Here is a 25,824-nt window from a genome sequence, read left to right as displayed (position 1 = left end):
CCTCCTCTCAAGGCGAGCACCAAGTGTAACGTATTTCCGCCTTCGAGACCATAGTCTGCCGCCGTCTTTTCGTCGGCCCTGTAAGGTGCATCATCGTAAGCTCTTCTGATCCGCCTCCAGGGGTCCAACCCACTCGCAGTCCAGTCGATCCGTTTGACCTTCTGAGAGAAAGACCGGATCGGCGACGGAAAGCGGGGCAGAAAGTCATAAGAGTAGGTGAAAAGGGCGCAGGAAGAAAAAGCACAAGGGATCGATCGCACATTTGTTTGCCGCCGTAGATCAGCCGCTGCTGGACGGGCGGAATGCCTTCCTTTTCCTCGACACGCTCCTTGATTCTCGACACCTGAGTAATGAAAGACTATGATTAGTACATGTGTCCGATGAACCTTGCGTCCTCGGCTGCGGCAGGGAAGGAAGGGACATAGCGGAACACGGCACGGCCGCACGGGTAGGTTGAGGGCGAGGTCGTCGTGCAGAACCGATCTAGGACCAGCGCTTGCGGGGTATGGTGGTAGACGAGGCTCGTGAGTGTAGGTGTGCTAGGGCTCGGAGGATGTAGCAGATCCATTTCGCACCTTGTAATCCGCTTCGATGTCGAGCTCGATTTCCTTTCCAGTCAACGTCCGCACTCTGGGAGGTTCCGGTGTCAGTGAATCAATCCGTCTCGGATCGCGGGGCAGGACACCATCTTACTTGATCAACATCTTGTCAGATAATAAGGATTGTGGATATTCTAAGCGTGGGAGATGTGTCTGGTAGTAGAGGCCAGAAGGTAGAGAAGCCGCGGATGTGTAACAAAGGTGTTAATGTACAGTCGCCAACAGGTGCTGAAAGAACGTCGTAAGTTGGAGATGTCTGATCTCGCAGTCACTGGCCTGACCAGATGCTACGGGAGCGCTGCGCTTGGCAGTATTTTGCTTAGCTAATCGTGGTCCTTAATACCACAGCCTTGTCCAGCCAAGGTTGGAAGGGCACATTACAACCTTTGATTGCACAGATCTCTGGTCCTGTTGTACCTAATTATTGACCGTGTCTGTTCCACCATTGAATGACAGAAGTCGTTCGGCTTCTTCTGCTCCAGGATATTGATGGACATAGTATAGTCGTTGGATGAGAATACAGTGTAGATGTACCACTCATCCAATCCGTGGCCCCTGCATTCTTCTGGACATTACTTTTGAAGCCAAGGAGGCCATACATGATCGGTCACTCGCTTGAACGCCTTCAGACCAAACAATCGAAGCTAATGGGGGTATGAGACAGAAGTAAACTAACAAAAGACACAACGGCCGCAATCCCTTTGGCTCTTGGGCCATCCTGTAAACATTTCCATAGGCTTGCGCCTTTCATTCCCGTCTTAACCACTGTCCAGCTGTCCGCTCCCTCCGGCGGAGGCTAATTTGGGGTGAGGCAGGACTGCAGTCTTCTTCCAGTCGTCCACCCATACCCAACTTCTGTCCTGTCATCCAACTGTTGTACAAGGTTTTCCGCCCCTTGGCGTTCACATTACGATAAAAGATCTCGCTTTCAGATGGATGGTGTTTAGGACCAACAAAAATCAGTCGAGGTTGCTTCAGAATCCTCGCCACGGATCTCTCGACTCAACGCTGCCTCGTGTAGAGGAACTTGCAGCCATCATTTCGCTGTGAAGCAATGAATCCACGGGGCTGATGCTGTCTCTTCCTTGTTCGAAACCCCAATACCCCATGTCTTTCTTCTTCGACTGCCCTGATCGCAAGGCATGAAACGAAGGTCGGCTTGAGGATGTTGACGGTTTATTGTCGATAAAAGCGTCCATCCGCATGGTTGCGGTCTGAGTGCTCTCCATGAAATTTGAGGGGATAGGAGGACGCCCTGAAGCACTAGCCTCGCTACCTCGTCGACTGCTTACTATACTCTGCATACCCAGGCTAGGAGTGTACAACCCTCGGTCAGACGAATAGACAGCGGTAGAATGCACACTCTGTGAATAGGTAGACCCTGGCCCCGGTATGTTGGGAGTGGCATCCTTCGTTGAAAAGCTTCTGAAAGAACTCGGGGGTGCTCGTGGTGCTGTATTACTTCGTTTTCGCGAATGGCGCGGAATCGTGGGTGGTAGTGCAGGGTCATGTGTCGGATCATAATAACCTCGAGTCGGAGGCCTGGAGTCTTGTACTGGCAGTGATCCGTCCGTCGTGAATGACCTGTGGCTGGTACCGGATTTGACAGCATTTTTCGCGACGCGAATGGAATCGCGAATCGGTCGTCGTCGAAGTGAACCTGCAAGAGACGGGGCAGGTAGGTTTGACGCTTCATGTTCGGGCATGGGAGGCGGGGGTGGGATGGCTGTCAGCTCATTCATACTGAGAGGTGAATGCGAGAGAAACGACAGAGCTGTCAGCCAAACATAATGGCGGTCCTGGGACGTGGCCGTAAATTTCAGAGCTCGTTGGGGGGTCAAGATCAAAATAGACCTATTGAAGTGGCGACCCGAGATGGCTCCTTTTGGCATAGGATTGTCATCTTTGACATCAAGGACCGATTTGATGGTCACTGGTCAGGAATTAGTATGTAAAATTCGACACATCCAGCTTGACTTACGTTTCCGACCGCTTTTGCCCATCAACGCTGTACCAGAAATTGGTTGTTTGCTGCTCCACATGACAGCACGTTCATAGGGGGCAAGCCAGACCCATCGCTTGTGGCGCACACCATTATTTGTCACATTCTGAGACAGTTCTTCCACACTCTTGTTTGTATCGAACTCCGTCTTGTCGCTAACTCCGAATGACTTTCGCCTTCTCACATATTTGTACATCCATTCACCGACCATGGTCTGCGCAATCGAATCAACCACAGAAGTCTGCTGCATAGAAACCGCATCAGAGTTCGTCTTGGTGTGTGTTCCCATCCGACCCGGCCCGGTGGCAATGGATGGACGAGGTGCACTTGCTTCACGGGGGGTGTCGGAAGTTTGCATTACAAACGGGGAAGCCGTCGTTGTCGGCATCTGGAAACTAGGCATTTCTGGAACGATTGACACTCGCGGGTCCAGAGGAGGAGACCGACTGCGGGCTCTACGCGCCTGAGAGTGAGGGGAGATCGCTGGGCCCGACCTGGCCTTTCGCAACATGGGTTTGGCAAATCTATTCTTTGGTCGTTTGGTGGGTGATGCATTGCTACTGCCAGGTGAACTTCTTCCACCTTCACTGACCGACTTGCCAACCCTCGCCGAGCTGTATCGCAAAGGCACGGGGAAAGGAGGGGGGTTGTTGCTGTCAAAAGAACCGGTTGTAGATTGGGAATGAGAAGACTGATGCGCGGCAGTTCCGCTCGATATGAGGGCAGCTCTTCGCATGTTGTTCGCTCTAGAGGACGGGACTCTCTTCAACTTCATGCTCGTGTTCTGTCGTTGCGTACTTCGACGTGGACTCGTTCGAGACTGGAACAGGATGGCTTTCAGATCAGGGGGTAAGCTGTCTTCGGATAGTCGAAGATTCTCGAGGGCCGCCGCCTCGCCGGCGGTGACTGCCACGCTTTCGCCGATATCCTCCAAAGCGGAGTCTTGGGCCACCAGTTTACCGGATTTGAGCACAAATTTGGCCGTTGGGCGACTAAAAATGTCGTCGTCCTGCAAAGTGTCTTGGCCGAAAAGGTCATCACGGTTCTCATTGTCATCGTCAAATCCAGCAAACATACTGCTCGATCTGACCGGACGTGGCGCATTTGAAGCAAAGTCCCGTGCCAAAGGACCATTATCGTTCAGGGGGGGCGCTTTTGACGGCCCAGCCATCGTACGTCTGGAAGCGAACATGGATGTCGCAGGGGACACTCTCGTTCGGGGAATTGGGGGAGGCATGGCCCGAGACGAGATTGGTGGCCTGAAGTGAGTCGACAACGGAGGTGGTGGCATTTCGGAGGGTGGGACAATGGCTCTTTTGTCGACTCGAATCTCTTCTGTCTGCATGGAAGTTGATCGATAGATGCCAAGGGACTGATTGCTGACCTGGGTACCTGCGCTCTTGGTTCTGGGTGGTAGCACGACATTTGTTTCAGGTGTGGCAGGTCTCGATCCCGGAGGTATGATTGCAATCAGGGGAATCTTGAGGTCCACCGTTTCTTCACTTTCCGTGTGTTTGTGGCCATAGTTGTCGAGTCCAAGGCCGGTCGGTTCTGTCTGAGTGCCGACGGTGGTGCTTTCGATCCTTTCCAAGACATTTTCGGGGATTGTAGCTAGCGCAATATTGCCCTTTTCGGGTGTCAAAGGTGGACTTGGAAGAGCCTCGATGGTTTGACAGGCGGATGAGACCATAACAGGTCGCTGCCGTCCCCAATGAATGTCGCCATTCTCAGGGGGACTAGCAGGACCTAGGGTAACGTTGGGTTGCTTGACATAGCCGAGCTGAACATCTGCAGGTCGCGACGCGTTCAACTTCGACCGCATATCGGCTGTGGGCCATGGAGACGGAGGTGGCGAAAATTGGATGGCTGTATCTACATATTGCACACTCGTCCTGTGGCGGACTCCATCCATCCTTAAGAGGGCGGGCCGATCACGCTCAGGGCTATCGTTGCGTTCAAAGTCTTCGAAGTCCATGGACAGCCCCAAAACCTTCCGGGCTTTGAGGGATAGACTTGAGGCGGGCCGGATTTGTTCTTCTGGCAGGGCATCTGGGGAGATGCGTCCATCTTCAGCGTCATGAGCATGGGCCACGTCCTCCTCCAGCTCATCGAAGGCGAGCTCGTCCGCTAGGTTTACCGAGATGCCGTTGTGGAAACTCAGTACCGAAACCCGACCTCCGTGGGTGTCACTGTTGACTGAGGCGGCGCTGTGCCTTCGACCTCGTCGAGTTAGTATTGAGCCTTTGCTGGGACTTTCCAATATACTATTGCGGCTGTGACATGTGCGTTCTGTCGGGGAGCCTGGAGGCGCCTGATTCTGGGCATTTGCAACTTCGCTCAGCACGACTTTGAGGCGACCTTCGGCAATATGGACCTTGGTCTCTAAACGTCGCCTCTCCGCAAGCCATGCTTCTTTATCTTTTTCCCACATCGCCTGAGTTCTTTCGGTGGCTTCTTCCTGATATCTGCTTCGACTCTGACTTTGTTCAAGACGCCGGCGAAGGTCGGAAACATCGCCCAAGGCGTCATCGCGCTCCTTGGCCAATTCGTTGAGAGCCGACAGGGTTCCGCCTTCAAGCAGTTGCATCTGTCGCTTGACTGACCTGGTCTCCTTGTTGGACTGCAACAGAGTGTTGTTGAGGACCTCATTTTGAGTTTGGGCCGTATGCAGGCTGATTTCCAACTTTTCGATGTCATTTGTCCGGCTCTCCAGATCCCGCCGCAAAGATAGAATTTCCGAGACTAACGAGGCATGGAGGGTGGGAGTAAATCTTCTCGGGTCGAGGGGGGATATGTTTTCGTCGAGAGCAGGATCAATAGATTCGTTGCTTCGTCGTTTGTGGGCTCGCTCGTCAGGCAGGGGCGGCGGCGTGGATGATGTCGACATGTCCTTTGAGTGCCGGGATCGGGGGGATTCCGAGCTGGACGGGGAGCGGTAAGGAGTATCTGTTGGTGAAGGCAGGGAGTAGCCCGCTTCAGACTCCATTTCAAACGATCACTGTTGTGCCACGAGGGCTCAAACCAGTCCTGGGTCCTGGTAGGGCATACTCCAATGACTGCTTTGGCGTTGAGATGTCGGATCTCTTGCTTGAATCGAGAACCGGTCGACTGTTCGATACGCCTATTCAGAAGCAATCGGGGCCATGCTGTGAAGAAGGGTGCATGCTTTGAACTGTGACAACCATCTAATCCAAGATTCTGGAGTTCAACATCTGCTTGTAAATGTTGGCTTAACTGGCGCCCAAGATTGTCGACGTACAGCGTTTAATGCAGGATGCAGACTGACGAGACAATAGACAGGATATGAGGGTTCATGTCATACGTCGCGCGCACAGTCGAGGCTATTCACGAGGGGTGACAGAGAGACAGGAGAACCTTGTCAATTTTGGAACGATATCCCTCATCTAGTCTCTAGATGCGTACTACATCTGAGGATTGATGGCAGCGAGAGACCATCAATACGAGAGCGACAATGCTAAACTTCACTTGGGGGAGGCCTCCTCCAGGCCTGTCCGGCTTGAGTGACGCTCGTCTCTTTTCTTTCCTGTCTTGGTCGCGTCTGAGGCGGGGCCGTGGAGCTGGCGCAGGCACATGCATGGCCAGGGGAATGATTGGATTGCAGGGCACATGGGCCGGGGGACTTTCATTGTTCAGGGGCATGACAGAGGGTAAACGAGGAAGGCTTGGTGGCCAGGCATTGCAAGAGTGGAGTGGAGGGAGTGAGGCAGAGAGAGAGACAATCTAGGCCAGTGGTGTGAAAAGCTCGTCCGTCGTCTGGAAGAGAAGAAGCGAAGGCGGGCCCGACCAGCGACATCCCAGAGATCCGGTAGGACTAGGAAGATGGGCGGGCTTTGGTGGCGTCGAAGCTGCGGAGAGGCATATCAACTTTTGAGGCACCAACACCTGGTGGTGTTGAAGCTGAGCTGTCTTTGATCCAGTTCTTGGGCGTGCAAGAAAATATCGCAAGAGAAGCCACTCCGACTGAACACGACGTCAAAAGGCGCAGGATGAGAGAAAGAACGAGGTGAGCGCAGGGAAGACCCCAACTTCAATTCAGGTGTGAGAAGCGGGCAGTACTGAGTCCGCAGCTTCAGCTCGACCAAGGCAGCATCGATCAGCGATCAGCAATCATTGGGCTTCCGCAGGTAAAGGGTGTCCACTGTCCGGGGGGTCGAAGCTGCTCCAGGTTCGGAAACGGGCCGGCCGTTCGGGCAGCTCCCAGTGACAGATTGCTTACTGGCCTTGGTCCTTAGGTCCTAGGGTGCCTACCATTAGGTACTCCATACCACTCGCGTACCTACAACAGCTACGGCCACCACGGCCACTGCGCCTGTGACACACCTGCTGGAGGTCCCTGGATAGGTCCCTGGGTTGGCCTTTGGCCTCTCTAGCGGTCCCCATACGACACGCTAAAGCAGAACCTCGGGGATCCATCACAGGCACAAGCGTGTTTCACGGTCCCCGCCGCCGGAGGATTTCTCAGGGCCCGAGGCATCCGCCTTTTCCCTTTGAGTGCTTAGGCTCGTGCTGAGAGGGCCAAAGGATACCGTCAAATTTCCAGCTTTTTACAGTGCTCCACGCCCTGTCTATCATGTTTTCGATCTGATCCCTTCAATCATCATCATCATATCGACCGTCAAACTCACGTGGAAAGCTGATCACCTTAGGAGCCATTCACGTCCAGATGAAAAGATGAGGCGACCTGGGAGTATGGTTTCTCTTTCAACGCCCAGAACAGGACGAGTACGGAGCACATGTGAGGCTCTGGTCTTTCGGGCACATGCATCAACCGTGAAGTGTGAAGTGACAACCACGGGCACCCCCTGTCCAGTGTCCAGTGTCCCTGTTCTGCGCCTCGACCGAAAGACTCCTTAGACCTTCGGTTCTTCGCCTTCGAGCATGAACGGTTCCCACTCTTCTTGATCATCATGTCAATGCCTGCTTGCACTCTCGCTTGCAGAACCGTAGTATCGCATCTAGTACTTAGGTAAATTATAGGTGATGCTAGTCCAACGCGAATAGAGATGCTTATCACGATAATCTACGGCTTCGGTAAGAAAGTCGTCGACTTGTGCTTGCATAGACACTGGACAGTCTAAGTCTGCCTACGGAATAGGTGCAGCCTGGAGTACACTAGAAATCCCCCGTCAGCTTCCACTTATCCGTACCACTATCCGTACGTCTCACAGGAAAAGCCTGTCCTCTGTTTAGTCCTGCCCAGCTCTGCTTTGATTGCATTCGCCTGTCAAAAATCCCATCACAATTTAGGCCTGTATCACTGTAACGGTTCCCCGGCCCGACCGTCTATCAACAACTGTCATCTGCATGTGCGGCCTGGTTCATCACGTCCGTTGAGGTCTCAAACCACACTTTTCGCCTTCACCGTTACATATCTTGTCGTGTGGCTTTGTGGCGTGCATCAGTGTGCCAGTCGGTCTCCGTAATTAGTATATAGGCTTGACAGCTCGAATGCACAGAGTTCCATCGGTAGATGTGCTAGAAAGGGCCATGGTTGTCTCACGTCGGCCGCTTCTTGATTCTTGCTCACTTGGGGCCATAGAATGCATCAGAGGTCTGGTAATCTAGACTACCCGCAGCGATGTCGTGGGTTTTGACGAAGCAGGCCATTATCAATGTCTGATGTGCTGCTCAAGTTGTCGATCCCAAGAGTCTGGAGTCAACCATGGGCAGCCTGGCAAGCTCCAAGTCCAGAGTGCCCCAAACCCCAGGCGGGATGATCCCGAGCTGTCAACTTGGTCCCTTACCGAGATGTCCCTTATCCCACGGTGCCTGCCTGCCTCGGTCCCTTCACTGGCAAACTTAGGTAACCGGAACCGGGTCGCGGAAGAGACGTCATCACGCAATAATGATACGTACCAACGCAGTCTGGGCACGGTCACGTACAGCCGCCGTGGATGGTCTGCTCATGAGGCAACATGGCTACATAGCTCCATTCATTTCCTTCTCGTTGCCCTCTTTCTGCAAATACTCTGGTGCAGCATTAACCCGAGCCAATAACTCCTCCCAACTCCCTTCTCAACAGGCTACGAGAAATGTCGACAGACAACCCGCCAAAGGCTCTCCTAACCGATGTCTTCGGGACAGTTGTCGACTGGCGCAGCACTGTGACTGATCACCTCTCGGCCTCTGCGTCCGAAGCCCTCAATTCCTCCATCCGCTCCATTCCCAGCACGGTCCGGACCGCAGCTTCGGATATCTCCTGGCCAGCCGTAGCCCAACTGTGGCGGGAGTCTTACCATCATTTCACCCGAACCTACGACCCTTCGGCCAGGGACAAGGGCAAGTTCAAAACGGTGGACCAGCACCATGTCGAAGCACTCCACAAGATCCTTATAGACCATGGGCTTGACGGGTTGTGGACTGAGGAAGAAGTCCAGAAGATAAGTATGATATGGCACTTTCTAGACCCCTGGCCCGACTCTGCTTCGGGCCTGGGACTTTTGAACCGAAAGTTTCAGACTGCTACCCTCAGCAACGGGAACACGAGTCTTCTCTCGGACCTGGCAAGACATGGCTCCCTTCCATACACACACATCATATCTGCCGAGGACTTTGGCGCCTACAAGCCCCATCCGAGTGTCTATCTTGGCGCGGCGAAGAAACTGGGGTTGCAGCCCAAAGAATGTGCTCTAGTAGCTGCTCATTTAGGAGACTTAAAGGCCGCCCACGGCTGTGGTTATCAGACGATTTATATTGAGAGACCCAAAGAGGAGGCATGGTCAAAGGATGATGTTGCCAAGGCAAGGGCTAGTAGCTGGGTTGATTTATGGATAGACCTAAACGACGACGTCGGTGGTTTTCTCGAGGTTGCCAAAAGATTTGGGCTACAGTGAGGAGATGACAGAACCTTGGCCATTTACGCGAAGTAAAGAAGAACACGTTAGCTGCGAGAGCGTTCAGGCAGAAACCTCCATAAAAGATCACCACCGTAGGACTTTTGGAGCATCCGTATGAGATTCGTAAATCGACAACAGTTTTTGTTTTGGAATCGGGCCCCTGACTTGTATGATTTGGTCTGAACCAAAGACGACTCCCTCGCCCCCTTTGTTCGCTCTCAGTAAGCACATGTCCTCCCAGCCCTGGCATATCAGAGCGTCACTTTCTTGCGCATCTCACAGCGGCGAAGCTACAAGGCTAGATGCACAGCCGGGGCACCCATTTTCTTCTCGGCCTTCTTTGCCTCCTTGTACCACTTGGCATTCTCATCGCTATGTGTGGTGCGGCGCTTGATGACGCGGTTGGAATGGAACTCGCCGTTCTCGTCGAACCCCAAGCTGGCGTCATCTTCATCACCTTGGGTGGTTGAGGGCGAGCCGACTGTTGTCGTGGTCGTCGTGGGTTTGCTTGCCAACTCGTCCGCAGGGGAGTCGATGTCTGCACCGAAAATGACACCCATTCCGCCTTTTTCACCCTGGGCGGAAAAAGGATTGTGGCTGCTGGGACTCACAGGCGTAGCATTGGAGTCAATTTTAAGGCCGGTGAACCTCCTGGTGGCGCCGTTGATGAGCTCGTGCTCCTCCTCATCGGTGAGTGGTTCAATATCCGGCAAAGGTCCCCTAGCAATGACGAGGGGTATGCCACCAGTGTTACCACCGTTAAGCTGGCGCACTTTGGTGTGTAAATAGGCATATTTGTAAATTTCGAAGAAGGTAAGCTTCTTAAAGACACCCCCGTTCGTCCGCTCGGATTCGTCCCAATAGAGGTTTCGCAGCCATCTCGACAAACGAGGGTAATCATGCCGAATCGTCTTCAGATTGCACTGGAATATGCCGTGGTAGGCGACGTCGAAGCGAGCAAGCGTGGTGTATAGCCTGATATCCGCTTCGGTAATCTGTTCGCCAAACAGGTAGGGCTGGTGGGCCGGGTCGGCAAGGTGTGCTTCCAGCCTGTCCAGGGACTTGAACAGCGGGTAGATGTTGGAGTCATAGGCTTCCTGGGAGGTTGCCAGCCCGCACTTGTACACGCCGTTGTTGACTGTGTTGTAGACCCAATCGTTCAGGGAATCGATTTCCTTGCGGAGATGAGGTGGGTAGAAGCCACCACCGGGTTTGTTAAGTTCACGTAGGTCTGGCTCCAGAAACTCGTCAAACGAGTCATACAGCATGCGTATGATCTCAGCGGATTCGTTGTTCACGATCGTTTCCGTCTTCTTGTCCCAGAGTACTGGGACCGTGTACCGGCCGGTGTACTCCGGATCGGCTTTGAGGTAGAGCTGCTTCAAAGCCGTAAAGCCATACAGTGGGTCATGGGGCGGAGAACCGTTACGGCCTGTGAACAGCCAGCCCTTCTCGGTCAGGTCGACATCGGTCAGAATGAGTTGAATGAAGGGGTCGAGGGACTTGAGGGCGCGGACAAGGATGGCACGGTGGGCCTGCAGGCATTAAGCGTCAACTCGAGGGCTGGCAGAGGGAGTTTAGGAACGTTCCTACCCACGGACATCCCAGGTTTGCATAGATGGCGTACCGATGGGGTTCAGGAGCAAATCTCGCACCAGGTTCTTTCGAGATCCAATTACGGAAGACGCTGTCTTTCCGTCGAAAGTGGCCGTCATCGTCTTCATGTTTATGGATCGGACGCTGGTGGGGGGTCAATACGGTGCCTGGATCGCCAACGGCAAAAACTTACTGTGTCTGCCATGATTCAACTGTAGGGGCTGAAGGGATGATACTACTATCCCGTGGAGACAAAAGGTGAAGGCCCAGCGGCGTGGAAGAAAGGTATATCTTTGGACTGAGGGGAGCACAGTGGCGACCGCGGTCGATGCACGGAGCGACTTCGTGGGAGACAAGACCGAAAGAGATGTCGCGAGTCGTCGAAACTGGGATGACACTTGAATACTCAGAGGAGAAGGACTTTGAATCTGACGGCGAAGTTACTTAGGTAGTCACACACTCGCTCGTCGTTGCTCAGCCGTGTTCTCGTAACACAAGCTGACGGTCAGCTTTGCATGGTGGGTTGCGGCGATTCGTACCACCACCGGCCATGACGCCATTGTACCTTAAGTACGAACCTATTATTGGAAGCACAGAAGCACAGAAGCACAGAAGCACAGAAGCACAGAAGCACAGAAGCACAGAAGCACAGAAGCACAGAAGTATTACTGGAAGACGGTGTACTCCGTTCGGAGGTAAGTATGATGCTCTGTGATGTCGTTAATAAGAACAGCCATACCTTCTTCTCCCAGGCGTGGAAGTTTCCAGAGAAGAGCCTACATGCCAAACATATGCCTCTTCAGAATGGAAATAAAAGCTAGGAGCAAAATGACGAGGAGCCACCGTTATATGCGGATATCTGTGCCACAATTGGCCTGACCGATAGCTAGTGGTGGTGTCATAACCACCATCAACTTGATGTGTTGTAGGACAGATCTTCAAGTGCATGTTGGGTGCATGTTTGACGTTGTCCAGACTTAGACTGATCCACCTCTGTTAATGAATATAGAATATAGTCACCTCAGCCTTGCGGTTGTACAAGTTGGACTCCTCTGGCATACTACTGAGTCCAAGCAAGTCAACCCTCGACCACCAGTAAGCTGCGAGTCGCCTGCTGTTGGAATATCTGTAGAAGCCTCTTCTTGTCTGAGAGAGTTGATATTTCCTTCTGCTCGTCCAACTACTCGCGAGCTTCAAATTGGCCCATGCAAGGCAAGAGGCCGTGGCCAATTTCACCAGGCAAATAAATGAATACATGCATAGCACGGAAGATGCTTTCGTCCGTGGGCATGCTCTGTGCGATATTGTGAGCCATTGAATGCCAGGCACTGCCCGATGACGAATGTGCACCCAAAGTACCATAGGCTCGGCGTCTACTGCTGAGGCTTTTGTCAACTCGAGTGTGTAGGCCGGGCGACCCAATCTTCACTCTTTAATAAGATATGAAGATAGAATGACGTACAATTGGTCTCTTCAGATAGCCTCCCGCCTTCACCGCGGCGCAGATCAAAGCAAACATGCTTCTGATAGCTGTCCATGCCTGCGGCGCGACCCTGGTTCAGATTTGTCAAAGAAAACCACGAGCTTATCGTCCCAGTATCTGTATCTTATCAGGCGAGGGGGAGAGGGCCTTGTCAGGCTGCACAATCCTGGAACGTACTGTAACCCTGCATCAAGACCCCCGTGGCCGCGTGGGAACTTGCAGTGCTCGGTCACCCGCTCGAAGCCTCGTGTGGGCCTTCTTTCCAGCTCGTCGATCTGCGGCCGGATCAAGGAACCATAGCTGCTGAACGCATACCTGTTTACGGATGTCAACTTCCAAGCCATCGAGGTGGTAGACGGTCCGTGTAGCCAGCCTATACTCTGCATTCCCCGACGTGGCCCTGTCGGAAGACACACGCTGGCGGTATGAATCTGTTTCATGTTCCGCTCACGCCGATTAGTCCATTGCATTCTTGTGCTTGTCTTTTCCCGCGTTATCGCCATGTGGCGCCGCCATCCTGCAGGACGAGGCCAAGGATCGAACCGAGGCGGTGGGCGGAGTACGGAGTGTCTATCCTATACGAGGGATGCCCAGGCCATTGGATGGGCGAGTTGAAAATGAAGGAATGGAGTGCCGGTGGGAACCTACGCAAGGAGGAACGGGTACATACTACATAGATCATCCCGTGCAGGTGAGTAGTCGCGTCCACTCCTGCGCGGATCTTTCGTTCGCCTCGAGCTGCCAGCAAAGGCATGATTTCCATGGAAGTCACTATTTCTCTTCCTTTTTACCAGCTGGCAGTTGCCTCCGGCACCTTCTCAAAAGGTATGGGGAAGCGGGCGTGGCCTGGAGGACTTATGGACAACTTGGAGGTGCGGAGTACTTTGTTGCGTACGGAGTATTCTGCCTAGCGGTGTTGTCCTGTAGGTGTCAACGATATCGCAGTCCCTAGGTATGTATCCGTACTCCGTACTGTATGTCCTTCGTACTCTGTACATAATATTCACCGGTGTTGGGTCAACTACAGGCGGTATCCATCCTCTGGGCTGAGAGACGGGAGACGGTCGCAGCATAGGCGTGCTCAGCACTAACCACCGGCAGGTAGTCGCTCGGCAAGTGGGAAGAACGCTTGGCGGTTGGAGAACTAACCATTGCCTACGACTAGTCCGGAGTACGGAGTACTGAAGCACCACATCGAGTCGAGGGCTCAGGGCTCGGGCCTTTCAGGAGCAGGCCTCAGACTTGTTCGTCAACGACTACTTACTGCACACTGTGTTCTTACACTCCTGGGTGCGTCTTTTGCAACGGTAACAGAGTGAGCAACGAGGGAACCGTAGACCGAGGGTTTTGACATGGGGTTGGCTGTTGACCCGGCATGTGCTAACATACTACTACCACCCACCACCACCACCACCACCACCACCACTATTGTGCTGGACGACGAGACCCACGAATCCATGCCACCGTTAGGACCCATTCCAGGCGAGTGGGCGCTGTGGGCTTGGGGGCTTGGACAAGGGCTTGCTTTGGTAAGGCCTGGGAGTGGTCAGTTTTCCGGTCAATGCTCCGTGGTGCCAACCTTGGTTGTTTGGTGCTCAGAAGTTAGCATGTACGGATAAGGTAGAACTCGGAGGGAGAGGGGCAGGGGCGGTGACAGTTGCCAGTGCCCGCAACTGCAACTGCAACTGCGAGCGACATGGTTCTTTCTGCCCACGTTACACTACATCCTGGCATACAAGCGATACGATAGATTCCCCAAGCTCGACGGGGGTGCACGCAACCCGACTGCGACCTGCTTTCCTGGCTAGATCATATGTGATCCTATAGGTGCCTACCACCTACACATACTCACAGGACGTGGTCGACTCGACTGTGGTCCGTCGGTATGATAGATGGGTACCTAAGGTACCTACCTAGGTGTCTAACTTGAACCAGCTACTACTACTAGTAGTAGCACAACTACCTCGTTCCCTGCCCTGCCCTGTGGCTTAGGGGCCTTAGAGCCCCTGGGTTGGCACAGTCACTGCGCTAGACGCACCTAGTCCCTTGACTTTTCCAAGCTCCAGGTACTGTACGGATACTCTGCCCGTTAATTGCCTTTAGGTGTGCAAGCATCATCCAAGCCTGAGGGCCAGGAGGGAGGAAGCCTTAGCACAGGGTCAGAAAAACGCAATCGACCTTCCCCTTGGTTGTCTATCAACAGTCTCGATCAACAATAATAATATACAGACTCCAGAGTATCCGTGCTCTCTACTAGTCCAACTACTCAGAGTGGTCCACCTCCTCTGGATCTGTATATCCATTATTATTGTGAGAGCCACCGTTCACCGAATCTCTCTTGTATCCATCTTGTATCCACTCGCACTGCAGTGCCAGAGAGCAACCGCAGAGAAGGGCACAGACCACTTCATCATCGTCCGAACAAGAACGCTGTTTCTTCTTTGCAACGCTTCATCAGTTGTCCGGTTGCGAATCTGCCCTTGCCAGCCAATTCACCGTCATCGTCATTCGGACCTCATCCAACGCGGTTCCGCCCGCTGTCTGTCGTTCCTCCGCCCTCTCCAAGGCCAGTTCCGAGGCGCAGGCAGATCAGCAACTCTACCCCAGCGTCCATCCAACCAGTAGATCCTCTCGCAGCGCCCTCCTCGTTGAACGACTATTCGTCTGAGAACCTCCTCTTCCATTCCTACAGTACTTCTTCACGCCGCTCGTCCCCTGTTCAGTTCGGAGCGCTTTGCCTCCGCATTCCTGCAACGGGCGCAGATACAACCCCCCAAGATATTCAAACGATCAGAATTCGACCCCTCGAACCTCTCAACCACTCCGCCTCTTCCCCATATATCCGGCAAGGACTACAGTCGCCAACGAACGAAACCGAGGGATACCCTACTTGGGCAGCAGATGCCCCCGCCTGAGTTCAGCCTCATTCGAAAGCAGGGTTAAGAAAGAGAAAAACACACAGCCACTAGTCAGACGCCTGTACAGCCCCTCCAACGCCGCGACGCAACTGTGGTTCTTTCCCGGTCTAGAATCTCACCCCACGCGCCTTCAATCCACAAAGTGTTCAGTGCTTGGTTGTTCGACGCAGCTGCTCCTACCCGTCAGGTCGAATGCATCAAGGCCTTTCCATGTGCTAAGACCATCTTCGTGGTACTTTCACAGCAGGACTTAGATTCAATCCACCACCCAACCTTGGCATCGAGGACTGGCACACATCATGGCGGGTAAAATGACCTTATATAAACTCGTGGTGCTGGGAGATGGCGGTGTTGGGAAAACAGCCCTTACCATACAGGTGTGTCTGCCTTGGACCCCGTTTCCTGCCTGTTTCGCTGACTCGAGCAGTTATGTCTCAACCATTTCGTGGAGAGCTACGATCCTACTATCGAGGACTCTTATCGCAAACAGGTCATGATAGACCAACAGGCGTGCATGCTGGAAGTCTTAGATACTGCCGGCCAGGAAGAATACACCGCTCTTCGCGATCAGTGGATTCGAGACGGCGAAGGCTTCATCCTGGTGTACAGCATTACTTCGAGAAACTCGTTCACCAGGATACAAAAGTTTCATGCGCAAGTACAGCGGGTCAAAGAATCGGGACATCCCAACTCGCCCACCGGAGCGAATTATCTTCCCGCACAGATGGCTGGATCGGCCATGTACGCCGGCCCTGTGCCAGTCATGCTGGTCGGCAACAAAAGTGATAAGCACCATGAACGCGAGGTGTCCTCTCAAGAGGGCCAGGCACTGGCGAGAGAGTTGGGGTGTGAATTCGTCGAGGCATCTGCCAAGAACTGCATCAACGTGGAAAAGGCATTCTATGATGTTGTTCGGCAACTGAGAAGACAACGACAATTCCCCGTGAAACAGATCGATCGCAAAGCGACCAACTACGCATCTTCTCCCGGCCTGCGGAACAATTACGATACAGATCACCAACGAATCTATCGCGAACATAGTAAGAAGCGAAGCAGCAAGTGCGTGATTTTATGATTGCCACTAGACCACGTTATACTCGCAATGGATGGTCGTCGAAAATGAATTATGAATATATAACGCTATAGAGAGCGCGACCTGCCATCTCTGCTGCAGAAGCGGCTTGCATCCTTAAATTTATGCCGTCCTTCTCAAACATACGGTCCCATTATTTGAACAACTACATGACTTCTCTTACTACGCGATCTGGTAATATGACGAGGAGTTTCATAAGTCGGTGCACGATCAGGATGGGTTTCTCTCGGATCGGATACCAGCGTTGACTCCCAGCAACAGGACCAAGATGGCGCATCAGCAGAGCTGTACCTAGATTTTACCAGTAGCATGCCACTCACACTGATGCACAACACAATGGACCGGCAATAGCGAGCACACGCAGATGTGGGCACAGCAGAAAAGGAACGGGCATTTTTCGGCAGCTTGGAACTGGACTTTGGGTCCGAGTACATCACGAGGAGGGGGTGACGCTTCAAACGAGCTGGTGAGCAGCTTAGCGATCCAAGCTTTCGTATGTGTGGCAGCCTGCGCAGGTTTGGGTGTGGTATGGTTCGGTCAATCGCCCTCATAGAACGACATCGCTTGTGGGAGGTGTTCACGCTGGGACTGGTAACGCAATGTGGGCGATGCGATGTGATGGTCCTCGGGCCGGCGAGGTGAGGCCAGCACGGACCGGACACTGCAGCCATTGCCAGCCAACCATGGGAGGGTTGTCTGCGGTAGTGCTCTCGGCCCGGAACGGTGTACGGAGTACGGAGTAGACTCTAGAGAAATGGGGGGATCCATGGCCGAGGGAGCGATCGTAGGTACTCGTACCACCATATCACATCGTCTGTAGCCACTACTCGTTTGGCTCTAAGTCGCCCACCCTTACGGAGTACTCTGTGTTATTATTTGCCATTCAGGGCGCATTCCTATGTGTAGGTACCTAGAGGTGAGGCCCGACTACTAAGCACCTGCAGATGCTGTATGTGTATAAGTGTGTATGCGCGCTTGATACCTACGTACGTGCAAAGGGGGAAAGTACACGACCGACCCATGAGTCTAGTTTTGATCCCGTCTACTCCCTACTGCCTACCGGCTAGGATTTGCAGAGCGAACGGATGGTGACAGCCTGGACGGAGTGTCTATATACAGCTATTATGTATGTACTCCGTAATAATGTACGTATATAGGTATGTAGTAGTCGCCTAGGTACTCTGTAGGTAGGTCAGACAGTCGCCGGGACCGCATTGTCAATTACATTGATTGCCCACTCTAGACGGAGGACATACAGTACCTCCTGACGAGGTCCCGGTCAACAGTACTCCGTATAGTCTGATATTGTGAGCTTCCTTTCTGCCCAGTAGCTAGGTAGCTACGTAGGTAGGTAGGCATGTACTCCGTACAGAGTGTGCGGCCGTACGGTTTGGTCAGTGCCCGTGCCTAGCGCCCCCAATCTTGAATCCAGCATGTCTTGGACAGTAATAGTGAGGCCCACTGCTGTACCTGTACTCAAGAACCGGCGGCGGCTTGTGAGTGTGAGTGTGAATGTAAGGAGAATTCCGGTCCGATTCTGCTGCCCACGGTGCGAATACTGTAATACTGAGTATACAGACACTCCGTACCAGACCCCTGGAGAGACGGAACCGTGAGCCTCCTCACTGTAGGCATGGGTATCTCTGAATCGATTAGCCAGCATAAACTGGCAACATGTTCTGCTTTAAAGACGGTACCAATTCCAAACATCCCTCAGGTTTCCATGCCGTCACTTTACGCGGTGCCTGGTCATGTCGAAGTAGGTGATCATTCAGATTGCTGGCCATGATCTGCTTTGCTAGCTCTCGCCACGCGACTCTGGCAGCGACGACTTTAATGCAGATCTGTACGTGGAAAGCAAATTTAACTGGCCCGAGCCGCTTTCCTATGAGTGGCCTCGGTTCCGATCTCTGCCATTCGGCGGCATGGGTCAATGCTTTTCGGTGTACGCCAATATTCACACGTCGGAGTGACGGGCAGGAGTAGATCCCTTGGGTCTACCCTTTCGTGGGGAAGTTGCGATGTCTTGTTTTAGGTAAGTAATGACTCTGCGGTTTGTCTCTTTTTCGGCTTCGAGGGTAGAAATCCGAGCTTGAAGCTCGATTATCTTCTGCTCTTTTGATTGGACAGCCAGCCGAGAAATATCTCGGCCTTTGATGATGCCTTGTGTGCGCAAGTCATGTCTGTTGAGAAGATCCACCAGCTCCTTCTCAACCTTAGAGCTGATGTGGGAACCGGCCAGTAAAGTCAGCACCTCAGAGGCAAGCGTCGACGGTTCCGATTCGGGGAGGAAGAGCTGTGAGGGTCCCCGAGCAGGAGTATTGGTGGGTGAGAGCAAGCCTGATCCGCCTGACCTGTGTGATGTTGTCGGGGTGGTGAAAACATCGTCGCTCAACGGCCAGGTCTCTTCACCCGTGGCTTTCTGTCCCACTGTCTGCTCAAAGGTCCTTTTCCCCGGAGATGTCAGCAGATTCGTTCGAGGCGCCTTCTTTGGAGTTTCGAAAAGGGGCTTATGTGATAAGACAGTTTGTTCGGCCTGAAGCAGCTCTTCATCATTGCTGGAGGACCAATCAAAGCTCTCATCGTGGTGCGCTTTCGATGGAGTAGTATCTCGCGGCAGGAATGGAGTGGTCGACTTGGGCCTTGTGTCCGGTGTCGGGGGAAGCGCATTAGATGCGGTCTTTCGGGGAGTGTGCGGTTGAGCAAGTGGCTCTGAACGAGAGTTATTCAAGACGGCGCCTTCTTCACGGATTTTGGCATCGTCGTTCCAGAGGAAGAAGTTGCAGCGTTTGTGCTGTGGTTTCTGGCATGTATAGACTAGGAAGCGCCCAAGTTAGTACAACAAGCGAATCCAGGAATCAATCCACCCACACCACCTGCCGTGATTCTTTCCTCCATTCTTGGTCTGCAACTTATCGGCAGGGAGACGTGGTTGACAGTCGCAGTGCCAGATCCCGTCTACAAAAGCGCCTCTTTTGCTTGTACGGCCATTGCGAGTGTGATATGAAGTGGCCATGGTATATTGATGAATCGTGTTGCAGTCTGAGGAAGCTTGGATTGAAACTGTCACATGAAGGGACCATAGTTTTGGATCCAGCGGAGCCGGGATCTCGCTCAGGAGAGCACCACGTAGGTTGGTGGCGGCTAGTTGCGCAGCAGACGGCCGCCGTGCCTGTAGAATGTTCTGATACCGGGTGATCTGAGGTCTCGTAAAGCCCTCAGACTGATGGTTTGTTGACGTGATGACGCACAGTGGAGGAGGATAAGAGTTGGCACAGAGACCGACCTGTCTGACAGCATAATATGTAGCTGGGTATGTATTGACCTGACAGGTTAACTGGAGGCGCAGGCTGCAACTGCCTGGTCTGACAAAGGTATTATTGCCGAAGAGCCGCTTGCACTTAACATCGGCAATCTTTCCTGATGTGGTGTTACCGTGTCCGCCAAACACAGCGGCCGTGATGTTCAGGAAGCACTCGCTTCACATCGCTCGTTCATACAGTTCAGGCTCACCGTTTGGACTTTGGCGACTACGACTGAGTGGCGGAGAAGACGTCTTTGACAGACCTTTACCCAACCTCCCTCCCCCGAATATCTGCATACCTCGCCGAACGTCTCACCGTCAACCTTTCTCTCGACCACGGATGTCGATGATGGTGTCCGGAGTGTCCTTCTTTGACCTGGTATAACCTCATCGCAACCATGGCGCCCACAGGGGGTGGTGCAGCAAATGGAGGAGGTGGAGGGGGGAATATCAAGGTCGTCGTCCGAGTGCGACCCTTCAACAATCGCGAAATCGACCGCCATTCAAAATGTATAGTTCAGATGCGCGATGACCAGACAATCCTACATCCTCCGCCGGAAGCCGAGGACCGACTGCGGAAAGGAGGCAAAGGGGGCGCCGAGCATCAGAGGACATTCAAGTTTGACAAGTCATACTGGTCGTTCAACAAAGCAGACTCCAACTATGCTGGCCAAGAGAACCTCTTTAGCGACTTAGGCGTTCCGTTGCTGGACAATGCGTTTCAAGGCTACAACAACTGCATTTTCGCTTACGGCCAGACGGGATCCGGGAAGTCGTATAGTATGATGGGGTATGGCGAGGATGCCGGGGTCATCCCGAGGATATGTCGAGAAATGTTCGAGAGAATCAATGGCTTGCAATCCGATCCGAACCTCACTTGCACGGTTGAAGTTTCCTACCTCGAGATTTACAACGAGCGCGTTCGTGACCTGTTGAACCCGACCACCAAAGGCAACCTCCGAGTTAGGGAACACCCTTCCACAGGGCCCTACGTGGAGGATCTGGCCAAACTGGCCGTCCGCTCTTTTCACGAGATTGAAAACCTCATGGACGAAGGAAACAAAGCCCGAACGGTAGCAGCAACGAATATGAACGAGACATCCAGCCGATCACATGCAGTCTTCACCTTGACATTGACCCAAAAGCGACATGACGTGGAGACGTCAATGGATACCGAGAAAGTTGCTAAGATCAGTCTGGTTGATCTGGCAGGTTCCGAGCGCGCAACATCCACAGGAGCAACAGGTGCCCGTCTCAAAGAGGGCGCAGAGATCAACCGATCACTTTCCACTCTTGGGCGAGTCATTGCAGCATTGGCTGATCTCTCATCGGGGAAGAAAGGATTGAAGGTCCCGTACCGAGACTCCGTCCTCACCTGGCTTCTGAAAGATTCTCTTGGCGGTAACAGCATGACCGCCATGATTGCCGCAATCTCGCCGGCAGACATCAATTTTGAAGAAAGCTTGAGCACTCTCAGATACGCGGACTCGGCCAAGAGAATCAAGAATCATGCCGTGGTCAACGAAGATCCCAACGCCCGGATGATCCGTGAACTCAAAGAAGAACTTGCGAAGCTCAGGAGCCAACTCGGCGGAGCTGCTTCGTTGGGGGGCGAAGAAATATATCCGCCAGACACTCCGCTCGATAAACAGTTGGTTTCCATCGTTCAGAGTGATGGATCCGTGAAACGTGTCAGCAAGGCCGAAATCATGGATCAACTGAGTCAGAGCGAAAAACTCTACAAAGATCTCAATCAGACATGGGAGGAGAAGTTGCAAACAACCGAACAGATCCATAAGGAAAGAGAGGCTGCGCTCGAAGAGTTGGGCATTAGTATCGAGAAAGGTAACGTGGGAATGAGCACTCCGAAGAAGATGCCTCATCTTGTCAATCTCAGCGACGACCCGCTGCTTGCGGAATGTTTGGTTTATAATCTCAAGCCAGGTGTGACCACGGTGGGAAATGCGGACTCGTCGGAGGCATCCGAGATCAGGTTGAACGGCTCCAAGATCCTGGATCATCATTGCACGTTGGAAAACGTTGATAATGTGGTCACCATTATCCCCAATGAGGGAGCCGGGGTCATGGTCAACGGCGTGCGTGTTGATAAGCCCAAAAGACTCAAGAGTGGGAATCGTATTATTTTGGGAGACTTCCATATTTTCAGGTTTAACAACCCATTGGAGGCCAAAGCTGAACGCGCCGAAAGGAGCCTGCTGAGGCATTCTGTCACGGCGAGCCAGTTGAACTCCCCAACTCCTCTACGCCCGGGCCATGAAAGATCCTGGAGTGCCGCTGGGTCGGAACTCGATGACTCGAGCAGAGCCCAATCTCCAGGACTGAGTAACAGAGATTCTGATTGGTCTTTCGCTCGGCGCGAAGCTGCCGGCGCCCTCCTTGGGTCCGATCCCAAGATCATGCAGTTGACAGATGAGGAGCTCGACAATCTCTTTGAGAACATCCAGCGGGCACGGGAAGAGCGTCGAGGACGTCCCGAGCACAAGTTATACGAGCATGATGACGATTCTGACGATTTGAGCTCATTCCTTGTGAGGGACAAATACATGTCCAATGGCACCATTGGCAACTTCTCTCTTGACACCGCGCTCACGTTACCTGGAACGCCATCCACGCAAGGTGGTTCCCAGGAAGATGTGGACGCAACACTGACACCGGGTCGGTTTAGCCAAGCCATTAAAAAGCAAGAATTGTCGACGGCGACGAGCTCGGGTGAACTTAGTGACCGTTCGGCCAAGGACGGTGGGCAAGAAGCCCACGCCACTCGAATGCAGCAGGAACTCGAGCGTGCGAAGCAAGAATTCCAAGAGCAGCTTCAGAAACAGAAGGAAGCTTATGAAGCCCAGATCAAGAAGATGGATCTTGAGGTAAGAACGCGGGAAACTTCACGGACTTCGTCGGGTTTCTTACCCCTCGATGCTTCTGAGATCGCTGTTGCACGGAACGTTGTGGAAAAGTGGCAACAGAAAAACTATATCGTGCTGGCAGAATCTGTGCTTCAAAGTGCCGGTCTGCTCAAGGAAGCGCAGGTCATGAGCAGGCTCCTGGACCAGGACATCAACTTTCAGTTTGTGATTCTGGATGTTGGACAGGAACGCGGCTCGTCTTACGATCTCATCCTGTCCGACATTTCCGGCGATGACGATGATGCTCTAGCAGATGCTCGAAAGCCCTGCCTTGCGGCCAGGATCATCGACAGTCAACATAGCTGCGTCCATTTCTGGTCATTGGAAAAGCTGCGGTCAAGAGTGGCCAAGATGCGACAAATGCACCAGTATAAAGACCAACCAGAGTATCTGCAACACTTTCGCATGGACAACCCCTTCCGTGATTCGGATGAGCCCGTCTTTTCCTTGGTCGGGGACGGCAACATTCCTCTCACGGCGGTCTTTGAAACCAGAGTGCAAGATTTGGTGGTCGAAATCTGCTCGCCTTCGACCAGGCAAATTGTTGGAAAGGTCAGGATGTCATTGGAGCCTTCGCTGGCAGAGTCTCCTCCGTCAACCGTCAAGTTCAACATTATTGTGAGGGATCTGGTGGGATTTGCGGAGCACGAAGGCACACAGGTCCACGCGCAAATGATGGTCCTGGGGACTTCGGACGAGAGCGTGGCGACTACTCAGCCCATGCATGGCTTTGGTGACGGCCCAGTACGTTTCGAAAGCATTCACAACCTGAGCGTGGCCCGGTCGGGGGAAAGATCGGCCACCCTGAGACTTGCCATTCTTGCTCAAGTCAGCTCGACTCATTTGGACAAACTGGTCAGTTGGGATGAGCTTCGTGAGATGAACGAGCAGCCGCCACAGCAGCAAGGAAGCCATCGCTTGGCCGAGACGGAGTACAATGTGGAAGAACACCATGACGTTTTTGCGAAAGTTCAGATACTGGAGCTGGCTGAAAATGGCCAATACCTGCCGGTCGAAGTCCTGCAGAACAGCGCCGATGACCGGGGAGCGTTCCAGCTGCATCAAGGACTTCAACGGAGGGTATTGGTCACACTAACCCATAGCCTGACAGAGGGTCTCCCGTGGGATGACATCAAGGCGTTTCGTGTGGGAGAAGTCCATCTGATAGATTCTTCGGGTCGAATTGCCGACATTGGATCCATTACCCCTGATATCCCAGTCAAACAGACACAGGAACCCATGATCAAGGACAATGCCGATGGCACGTCGAACATCACCATAATCGGGCAATGGGACAGCTCGCTTCACAAATCCCTACTGCTTGATCGAGCCACCCACGAGCAGTGCCGCATCCAGATTGCGCTTCGATGGGACGTCGTCTCCAGTCGCCTCGAACAGCCCATGACGTTCTCGATGGACCAGCAGCTCCAAATCCTCCCTAGGTCCTACGTGCGTCCTCAGCCGATGTTCAAAACATTCTGGAGCCACACCAGGATCACCTACTCGACGGATGACCTCTTTTCGATCGTGGTGCGACCTATCAGCGCCAAAAGGGCGGCCGACCTCTGGCGACTCGACACGTCCAAGAAGTACATCAACGGTGAGGAGCTCCTGGGTAATTGGAAGCCTCGGGGCATTTCACTCGTCAAAGACTACTTGCTCGCCCGCCGGAAGGGACGACAGCTCCAGGATATCGAATCTGCCAAAGCCTCGCTCGGGTTGCGGCAGTTGAGCGCGGGCAAGTCTCGATCTCGGACCCCGGCGCACCCGCATTGGGACGCGAGGGAGGAACATCTCCTGCGAAAATTCCTGGCGATATGGAAGAAGCCAAGTCCTGACCTGTCCAATCCCATCTTTGACGACGGTACTCCGGCCCCAGAAGCCGCATCAACATCGTCCGAGGAGGCCAGATCACCGACGACACCGCCCATCGAAGCCGCTCCAGGTCGCCGGACTCGCTATCTGGCCACCGTGACCAACACGTCCAAGAACCCAATCTCTCTGAAGTCGGGTTATCTCCTCATGCCTTCAGAGGATCATGATGCGACGCACAGCCACAGCATGCAATGGAAACGCCGGTTTGTGGAGCTCCGGCCGCCATACCTGCACATTCACTCTGTTCCGGACGGCGAGAGTATCAATGCGATCAATCTGACCCATGCGCGGATTGACCACGACCCGGACTTTAAACGCTTGCTCGGCACCGGCACCGGCAGCTCGATCTCGAGCGGCGATTCGGGAGGTGCCGGACGAGGCCACAGGAGGACAGGCAGCTCAGAGCTGCACGGATTGACACACGTGTTCGCGGTGTATGGGGAACAAAACACGTTTCTTTTCGCGGCAAGAAGTGAGAGCCAGAAAATGGAGTGGATTCTGAAGATCGATCAGAGCTACTTTGACGCCGCGTCGGAGGGCGATGGGTAGAGAGGAACGAGTGAGTGATACGGATGGGTCTTGTGTTTTTGGGTCAGGCAAGGAGTGTGACTGTGACTGGACTTTCTTCATGATCAGCGTTGGATTTGAGATACCCCAAGAGCACCTCCTAGTTTCAGCAACCACCGAGGATAAATCTGGCTTTGAGATTGGTTTAGAGAGGCTTCGTTGGCCGAATATACAAGCATCGACGGCAGCATAAGCTCCTCTACAAGTATATACCGAGTATATTATGTGCATACACCACGCCCAGGTTGACAAGGAAAGTCACGTATATTCTGCCAGTTGGACGACAATGACAATGACAAGAACAGGAACAAGAACAGGAACAAGAAGAATAACAAGAAGCATAACAATCACAATAACCAATTTCTCGACAAGAGGGGAGGTGGCTGTGCGTGTGGCACTGTGGCACTGTGGCACGTGCTGCACGTGGTGTGGCGGCCAGGTCGGTTCGCCAAGCCCGACTCGAGGTGCCCACTGCAGTGCGTCCAACTTGAATTACGAATTCGCTGAGATGAGAGGCCCGGAAGCGAGGTCCATGTCCCACTGGCATGCCTGCGCAGGCACGTCGACATCACACATCACACATCACGCATCACCGCAATGACAATG

General features: G+C 53.3%; 6 protein-coding genes across 6 annotated transcripts; 3 read left to right on the top strand and 3 right to left on the bottom strand.

Annotated features, from left to right (window-relative positions):
- Nucleotides 1-1,573: 1,573 nt before the first annotated feature.
- Nucleotides 1,574-5,488, bottom strand: A1O3_09055 (uncharacterized protein; the record flags this gene model as incomplete). The annotated part of the gene is made up of 2 exons (XM_007739151.1): nucleotides 1,574-2,532; nucleotides 2,581-5,488. The coding sequence occupies 2 exons, from the start codon at nucleotides 5,486-5,488 to the stop codon at nucleotides 1,574-1,576; spliced, it is 3,867 nt and encodes a 1,288-aa protein (XP_007737341.1).
- Nucleotides 5,489-8,654: 3,166 nt separating this feature from the next.
- A1O3_09054 (2-haloacid dehalogenase) lies at nucleotides 8,655-9,455 on the top strand (the record flags this gene model as incomplete). Its single annotated transcript, XM_007739150.1, has 1 exon — nucleotides 8,655-9,455. One exon carries the CDS (start codon nucleotides 8,655-8,657, stop codon nucleotides 9,453-9,455), a length of 801 nt encoding a protein of 266 aa, XP_007737340.1.
- Nucleotides 9,456-9,748: 293 nt separating this feature from the next.
- On the bottom strand, nucleotides 9,749-11,259 carry A1O3_09053 (glutathione S-transferase; the record flags this gene model as incomplete). Its single annotated transcript, XM_007739149.1, has 3 exons — nucleotides 9,749-10,993; nucleotides 11,052-11,198; nucleotides 11,248-11,259. 3 exons carry the CDS (start codon nucleotides 11,257-11,259, stop codon nucleotides 9,749-9,751), a joined length of 1,404 nt encoding a protein of 467 aa, XP_007737339.1.
- A 4,495-nt stretch (nucleotides 11,260-15,754) lies between these two features.
- Nucleotides 15,755-16,530, top strand: A1O3_09052 (Ras family, other; the record flags this gene model as incomplete). The annotated part of the gene is made up of 2 exons (XM_007739148.1): nucleotides 15,755-15,832; nucleotides 15,880-16,530. The coding sequence occupies 2 exons, from the start codon at nucleotides 15,755-15,757 to the stop codon at nucleotides 16,528-16,530; spliced, it is 729 nt and encodes a 242-aa protein (XP_007737338.1).
- Nucleotides 16,531-18,505: 1,975 nt separating this feature from the next.
- Nucleotides 18,506-19,564, bottom strand: A1O3_09051 (uncharacterized protein; the record flags this gene model as incomplete). The annotated part of the gene is made up of 2 exons (XM_007739147.1): nucleotides 18,506-19,365; nucleotides 19,420-19,564. 2 exons carry the CDS (start codon nucleotides 19,562-19,564, stop codon nucleotides 18,506-18,508), a joined length of 1,005 nt encoding a protein of 334 aa, XP_007737337.1.
- A 686-nt stretch (nucleotides 19,565-20,250) lies between these two features.
- A1O3_09050 (kinesin family member 1/13/14) lies at nucleotides 20,251-25,200 on the top strand (the record flags this gene model as incomplete). Its single annotated transcript, XM_007739146.1, has 1 exon — nucleotides 20,251-25,200. One exon carries the CDS (start codon nucleotides 20,251-20,253, stop codon nucleotides 25,198-25,200), a length of 4,950 nt encoding a protein of 1,649 aa, XP_007737336.1.
- Between the last annotated feature and the right edge of the window lie 624 nt (nucleotides 25,201-25,824).

The sequence above is a fragment of the Capronia epimyces genome, assembly GCF_000585565.1.
Source record: "Capronia epimyces CBS 606.96 chromosome Unknown aczIQ-supercont1.9, whole genome shotgun sequence".
NCBI lineage: Eukaryota > Fungi > Ascomycota > Eurotiomycetes > Chaetothyriales > Herpotrichiellaceae > Capronia > Capronia epimyces.
The sequence above is the reverse complement of the archived record's forward strand: the minus strand, read 5'-3'. Positions and strand labels throughout refer to the sequence as shown.